The sequence below is a fragment of the Psammomys obesus genome, unplaced genomic scaffold (assembly GCF_907164565.1).
Source record: "Psammomys obesus unplaced genomic scaffold, mPsaObe1.curated_primary_1811, whole genome shotgun sequence".
Classification (NCBI taxonomy): domain Eukaryota; kingdom Metazoa; phylum Chordata; class Mammalia; order Rodentia; family Muridae; genus Psammomys; species Psammomys obesus.
In genome coordinates, this window is record NW_026590245.1 from 1 (window position 1) to 7,664 (window position 7,664).

The following is a 7,664-nucleotide window of genomic DNA, read 5'->3' on the forward strand; positions in this document are numbered from 1 at the left end:
GAATTTCAATCATGCTACCTGGCTGCTCTAGCAAGGGGTGATACCAAGAGATCTTCATGGGCTGCCTGCTGGGGCTGGAAGACTGACACACCTGAAAATCCCTCTGTCAGAAAGGTTGACACGCCCTTAGGACACACCTTAATCCCAAACAATGTAAGGAACTCTAGTTTGGAAAGAGAGAGGGCCTTGATTGGAAGTGAGGTCTAGTGGAGGGGCAGACAAAGAGCCAATCAGAGAAGGACTCGTCAGCAAGAGTCAGAGATAGGCTCCGCCCACCAGGAAAGGAGGCTTCTTAAAGAGAGTGCGGCACTCCAGAGCAGCTCAGTTGAGTTCTCACTGTGCAGTGAGGTGGAGCTGAGTGCTGGATCGCCACCCCACCCCCTTCCCTCCAGCAACCCACCACCCATTGTTGATTTTCTGAGTGCGGTTCTGTGCTGGTGAAGAGAGGCACGTGAATCCCGAGAGTCAGAAGGGACCAGAAGTGTTTGCAGTGGAACCCAACCTGATCGGGAAGGAGAGAACCCACCAAGGTTTCAGGAGGCAGAGGACATCTGACAGAAAGATCTCAGAGGAGAGCAGACGTCTGAGGTAGAGCCTTGGAGGAGGAGACATTCCCTGGGATCCTCTGCAGAGGATGCATCTGTTTCACCCCTCTCCTGCTGGAGAACACATAGGAGGCTCCATTTTGGAGAGGGGGGAAACTGACGGCCTTGAGGGGTTCCTTGGGAAAGCCATGGCGGCAGTTCTTTGGGCCTTGATCACCATCACGATCACCAGCTTGCTTGCACTTGCACTTGCAGCCGTCCTTCTCTACTTTCTCTCCAAGAAGCTTGGACCAATATGTGCCCAACAAGAACGCACCTCAACAGCCTTTGGAAAAGCAGCACTACTGCAAGAAGTGGTAGTCGTGCAGCAAGCGAAATTAGCTGTGATGTTACTGAGGCTACAGAGACACGAGAGAGGGGAAGTGAGAGAACCGAAGGCCCTCGAAGGAGAAACTAGGGTACGTGATGGGTCAGGGGGCCGGAATGGACAGCCCGTGAAACCTGATTCGCCGCTGGCTCTGAAGGAAACCGAACAGGGGCAGCGACCCCCACCACCTTTCCCATTGGCCCAGGGAGGAACACCTGACAAGGGTTTTCAACAACCCGCGGGACCTGTGCTTGCAGAATCTAAGGAGCCTCCCCGTGGAAAGCATTCCTGCTCAGGGGGCTCGCCTGAGCCTAAGCCGAGATGCCCCCCACTTTCTGACCCGCTCCTTCAGCAGCCCCGGCTGTGTCCTTCAGGGACAGGATCCGCAGCATTGGGCCGATCCTCTGAGGACCCCACTGCCTCAGTCACAGGGGTCCAGAGATTTCAAGAGGCCCTCAAGACCCCATACACTCTAGCCTTGAGAAATGAGCCCGGCAGAGCAGATCTGAAGCATGTGGTGATAGACGGGAATAACGTGGCCATGGCCCACGGCCTGAGAAAGTTCTTCAGTTGCCGCGGAATAGCCCTCGCTGTGGAGTATTTCTGGAAGCTTGGCAACAGAAACATCACCGTGTTTGTCCAGCAGTGGAGAACGAGGCGGGATCCTCACGTCACGGAACAGCACCTGTTGGGCCAGCTCCAGGAGCTCGGCATAGTGGCTCTGACTCCTGCCCGGATGGTCTCCCGAGAAAGAATCTCTTCTCATGATGACAGGTTCCTACTGCACCTAGCAGACAAGACCGGGGGGATCATCGTGACCAATGATAACCTGAGAGAGTTTGTGACTGAGTCGGCGTCCTGGAGAGAAATCGTTGCCAGGAGACTGCTTCAGTACACGTTCGTGGGAGACATATTTATGGTTCCCGATGACCCTCTGGGAAGACAGGGACCTCGGCTGGAAGAATTTCTTCGAAAGGACCTCTTTCCTCCAGACAAGCAGCTGGTTGATGACAGTGGCCCGCCAGGCATGAGCACTTTGGACTCTGTCCTCAGGAGCCCCAGCCCCAGCCCCAGCCCCAGCCCCAGCCCCAGCCCCAGCCCCAGCCACTGGCCACCACCCCAGAACCACGGAGCCTCTCCAAGCCCTGGGCTTCCTCAGCAACAGCTCTTCACTGTCCCGGTCACACTGCCCAGGATGCAGCAGAAACTGGCCAGGCCCGCACTGAGATCTTTGGCAGAGACCAGCGAGTTGAGGGAGGCGCTGATGAGCATCTTCCCGGACTGTGAGCAGAAACGGAAGATTGACCAGATTCTGCTAACTTATCCATCCACGATGGACCTGAACGTCCTCTCTGGCCTAGTGTTGGATGCAAAGCTGGGCTGAGACTGCACTCACGGTGTGGTGGGGAGGGGACAGGGGAGGGCACTAGGATCTGCCACCTGTTGGTAGTTCCTTCTCTGAGGGAACATTGCTGTATGGTATGGGAGAAAGGAGTGACAGATGTTTGGTGTACACAAAATGGAGATTCTAAATAAACAGAAACAGGGAGCAGGAACTCCCACAAATACAGACCATTGTGTTTTGTTTTGTTTTGTTTTTTAAGTTGAAATTTCCTGATTGACAACCAGGCAGACAACTGCTGTTTAAAGTCCCTGGATTGTAGGAGAACATGATGATGAGTGTGAGCTTCCATTCTTCAATGGGATTTTCAAAACAGTGGGATGGGTTTCAGGTAATGGGACGCTCAGAGAAGCAGCTTTTGCCTATATTTCCACAGGTGAGCAGAGCCTAAGGGTTCCATCAAATTGCAAAGGAGCCCATCCCCAGTGAGAGAGGATTCCCCATGAAAGCCTCTACTCAAGGAAGGAAAGGAGGCAGATAGAGGGCAACCCAGAGCCATGGTCCCACCCGGAAAGTTGATACCACCCACAGCCCCCGCACAAAAACACACACAACACCAACACCACAGCCAGCTCCACAACCGCCATGCCCTGGTGCAGGAAGAGCTCATCGACCAGACTGAAAGAGGACAGTGAGTTCCTGAAACAGACAGATGGGAAGACCTAGATCCTGAAATGGACATTTGCTGAGGTTACTGATGTTTGAGGGGAAGGTGGCATGAAGGCATGAATCTTCAGGTGGATTTTTCCACTGTTTAGTTTAGGGGAGTGAGTGATAGTCTGTGCTGGAAGACTGAAACCCAGCACAATGTTTCCATTCTGCTGAAAGAGATGCCAGGAAGGAGAGAGATTGAATCAGAGGGTCCTTAGGACAGCCTGGTGAAGGGGGTGGGGGGAGGGTTCGCTCCTTCTGTGTCCTCAGTTGAGTACAAGGTCAGCTGGGTGCTCTCCCTGTCTCTCTGAGCTAGTGGGATTTCCCCCGAGCAGGTGGCTCTTGAGTCTTCCTTGGTAAAAAGCAACACGGATTGGTGGAGGGAGGCAGTTTTAGAGGAATTTCAGTCCTGCAACCTGGTAATAGGGAGGTCACACCTAGAGATCTTCATGGGCTGCCTGCTGGGGCTGGAACTCAGACACCCCTAAAAAGCCCCCTGGCTGAAATGCTGACACATGCTTAGGACTCAACCTTAATCCCAAGCAATGTAGGGAAGTCTTGTTTGGAGAGGGCAAGGGCCTTGATTGGAAGTGAGGTCTATTTGAGGAGCAGACCAAGAGCCAATCAGAAAAGGACTCGTCTACAGGAGTCACAGAGTGGAGCTTTTCTAGATTCCACCATTTGTCTGCAAATTTCATGATTTTCTTTTTTTTTTAATTGCTTCGTAGTATTCCATTGTGTAAATGTACCACAATTTCTGTATCTGTTCCTCTGTTGAGGGACATCTGGGTTGCTTTAAGGTTGTGGCTATTATGAATGAAGCTGCTACTAACGTGGTTGAACAAATTTCCTTGTTGCATGCTTGAGTATATTTTGTATTTATTTCTATTCAATATTAGCTGGAACTTGAGGAAGAACTATTCATAATTGTCTGATTGATTTCCAAAGTTTTGTACAAGTTTACATTCCCACCAGCAGTTGAGGAGGTATACCCTTTCTCCACAACCTCTCCAGCATGTGTTGTCACTTGAGATTTTGATCTTAGCCATTTTGCTGGGTGTAGGGTGAAATCTCAGCGTTGTTTTTTTTTTTTTTGCTTTTCTCTGATGACTAAAGACATTGAGCATTTCTTTAAATGTTTCTCTGCCATTCTATATTCCTCTACAGAGAATCCTCTATTTAGCTCTGTACCTTATTTTTTAATTACCTGATTTGTTGTTTTTTTAATTTCTAGAGTTATTAATATATTTTCTATATCAGCCCTTTTCAGATATAGAGGTGGTAAAGATTCTTTTTCCCATTTTGTATGCTGAGACCAACAAATATAAAAAGTTTCAGCCCAGGTGGTCCTGCAGGGAATGGTGCACCTCCAGGGTCCATGCATGTAGATGACCTAGACCACCTGCTCTGATGTAGCTGATTGGTAGCTCAGTATCTATGTGACTCCCTGAGTAAGAGGAGCAGAGGCTGCCTTTCTCATGAACTTTGTTGCCTACTCTGTGATCACTTGCCCTTGTTGATGTAGCCTTACTAGGCCACAAAGGAAGAGGATCAAGGTGGTCTTGATGAGACTTGATAAGCTATGGGCAGATGGCAGAGGACTCCACCTTTCAGTGGGACTGGGAGGAGTTTAGGCAGGGGGCTTCAATCAGGGTATATAATGAATTAATTGTAAAAAAAAATTAAAATTTAAAAAAAGTAAAGGACCAAAGCATAGTGACCTTATGCCTTGAAATTGAGCTGTTCACTGAGAGCATACTTTCAGCTACCAGTGATTCTAAATCTTCCTAATGTTGCTACCCTCATGATTTGGTGACCCTCGATCATAAAATTATTTTCATTGTTACTTAACAGCTGAAATTTTGCTGCTGTTATGAATCAAGTAAATATCTAAAATGCAGAATATCTGATATGTGACCTCTGAGAAAAGTTCTTTCATACCCTAAAGCTATTGCAATCCACAAGTTGAGAAACACTGAGCTAGACTTTCAGGCTCCATTGCTGTTGACTGTATGGGTCTGAGGACATGGTCGTTAGAAGTTCAGCTTCCTGTGAACAAATTTTTTCTCATCAGTATTGACCTCTCAATTATTAAAGAGGTATTTTGGCTCCTACATATCTCTACTTTTATTTTATGTCTAAGCTGACTTGGAATTTGGAGAGGAAATTAGTTGCTGATGAAATCCTCACTAAAGGGATTTTATATACCTCAGAATATTTTTCTTTTTAAAGTAGTGAATTTACATAAAGCTCCATATTAAAGTGAAAAATATGAGCACCAAATTATTGAGTTTTCTCAGGCAAAATGTTTCTCCCATTGTAGCTAAAATTCACGCAGCAAATGATTTACCGATTTCACCTGCAACTTAGACTAACACAGATAAAGAGTCATTTGCTGTGGTTTTCAGCTCTCCTTCTGGATGGCTTTGATAAGGAGAGTTCAGTGACATGTGATATATCTGTGAACACAAAAAAGAAATTCACTGGGCAAAGTCTGATTTCAAGAAGGGACCAATGTTTCTCTCATTTATAACTGCCTGAATCTATACTGTATTTCCAAATTAGAGACTGACATGATAAAATCAATATTCTTGATAAAATTGTCATCAAATTTACTAATTCTTCCTTCTAAGTCAATCTTGCCACAAACATATCCACCATATCTTCCACTCCAGTCTTAAACTGTTCATTCCAGATAAATACTAAAGCACCCACCTGTTCCCATAGAATTATGAATTTAATTCTTTATCATATAGTGAAGGTACTTTTGCCCTCTTCTTTTTAGCACATGAGAAAGCAATGGTAAATTATTATCTTGGAAGTAGAAACTACTTACATCAAATCTGCTGACCCTTGGGTCTAGGTTTCCCCTCCTCAGAACTATGAACAGTAAAATCCTGTTCTTTATAAATGACGCAGTATCTATAAGGTTTTTGTTTGTATGTTTTGTTTTGTTTTACAGCAGAACACATAAACTTAGACTGCTTCCATATTCTTGTGGGACTCCTAACAGTGGGTGCTGTGTCTGACACTTTTTCTTGTTCTTGGATCCCTTTTTTCCTTACCAGAGTGCCCCATCCAGCCTTGATTTGATGGCATGTGTTGAGTTTTATTGTAATTTGTTACACCATGTTTGGTTGCTATCCCTGGGATGCCTGCTATTTTATGAAGGAAAATGTAGAAGTGAATCTGGGGAAAGGGAAAATAACAAGGAGGAAACTCAGAGGAGATGAAGGAGGGGAAACTGTAGTCAGGACGTGTCAGGAGCCATGACTCCAAGCGGCCGGATTTGATATTTAAATCTCAGTGGTGAGATGGCTTTTAGGAGGCCTTTACTAATAGCAGAGGAGAACTTGCAAGTCCATCTCCTTTTGTTTGTGACAACAGGTGGGATAGCTTGTGAGTATCACACCTCTTCCTCAGACTCCTCATGGAAATTAACCATTGTTCTGAGATGTTTCTATTCTGGCTTAGAAACTCTACAATAAAAAGATAGGCAGACAGTTACTGCAGAAGAAGGCTGAAGATGATATTCCAAGCATCCTGTCTCAACTCTTGTGTAAACAGAACACAAATAAGCAACTAGATACAATGTTGTGCAATGGGAGGAGCCAGAGGACAGGAAAGAGGGGAGGATCTAGAGAAGGGGGTTGGAGTCATAGATGGGAGACTTGCTGGCACTGCTTGCTGCAGCAGCCTGCTTTTTGCTGTGGCTATCGAGTCTGGACCTTTAAAAAGTTTCCTGTGTGCTGTGTGTTTATTTTATTAATGTTAATCCTCACTCACGACTCAAGAACCATTTGACTCTGCTGATTGCCTCTGGCAGATTGGCGCCCAACGTGGGGCTTGAGATACAGGGATTCAGTGAAGGACACCACTGTTTGGCTGGCGAGCTCGCATTAAATAGAAAGGTTGCAGTGAGTAAATCCCAGAGTAAATATGGGACAAGGCATTAGCCTAGTGTTTTCTTTATGGAACTTAATTAAAGGTAGTCTGTATAAGCAGCAGGAAACTGAGAAAGCTAAACTTTCAGGCTCAGAGAGAAGGAGGTTAGAAAGATGGCAGGCTTCAAGAGAAAATGTTATTATACCATCAGCTCCTCCAGAGGAGTTATATTGCCCTTCTCATGACAATAATTTCTTGCCAGAAGGAGACTTTGAGGAAGACTTGCAACCTAATGAGGTTGCAGAGTTGGAGGAAGAACCAAATCAGTACTATTCTGAGAGATATCCTCCAATTCAGGCTATGCATGTTAAAAAGCGTAAGCCTTGTTAAAAAGAAATTAAAAGACTGGAGTATGGCTTGGAGTAAATAAACAAAAAAATTAAAAAATTAACTACTAGGAAAAATGAGGCTCAATCTCCCACTCCAACTCCATCATTGGCGGAAGGCTTAGGCCCTTCTCCTGGGAATGCTACAGTTTCAATGGCCCAGAAGACAAAGGGACCTTTCCCTTTGTCCACTGTACGAACATCTGTATCTGCTTTACAAGCTTCTTTACAAGAAGCCAGATAAAATGAAAATAACGTATCTGAGTTTTATAGTTTTCCAGTTTTAGAGCAACCTGATGGACATGGTAATATGGTGAGAGTCCATGCTCCTATACCTTTTAAACAAATAAGAGAATTAAAATCTGCATGCTCCCAATATGGACCTACAGCGCCTTTCACCCTGGCTCTGCTGGAATCCATGTCTACTG

The 7,664-nt window shown here is 45.9% G+C and overlaps 1 protein-coding gene across 1 annotated transcript; it reads left to right on the plus strand.

Annotated features, from left to right (window-relative positions):
• Window positions 1-733: 733 nt before the first annotated feature.
• On the plus strand, window positions 734-2,296 carry LOC129676385 (NEDD4-binding protein 1-like). Its single transcript, XM_055606735.1, has one exon. The coding sequence runs from the start codon at window positions 734-736 to the stop codon at window positions 2,294-2,296; it is 1,563 nt and encodes a 520-aa protein (XP_055462710.1).
• The last annotated feature ends 5,368 nt before the right edge of the window (window positions 2,297-7,664 follow it).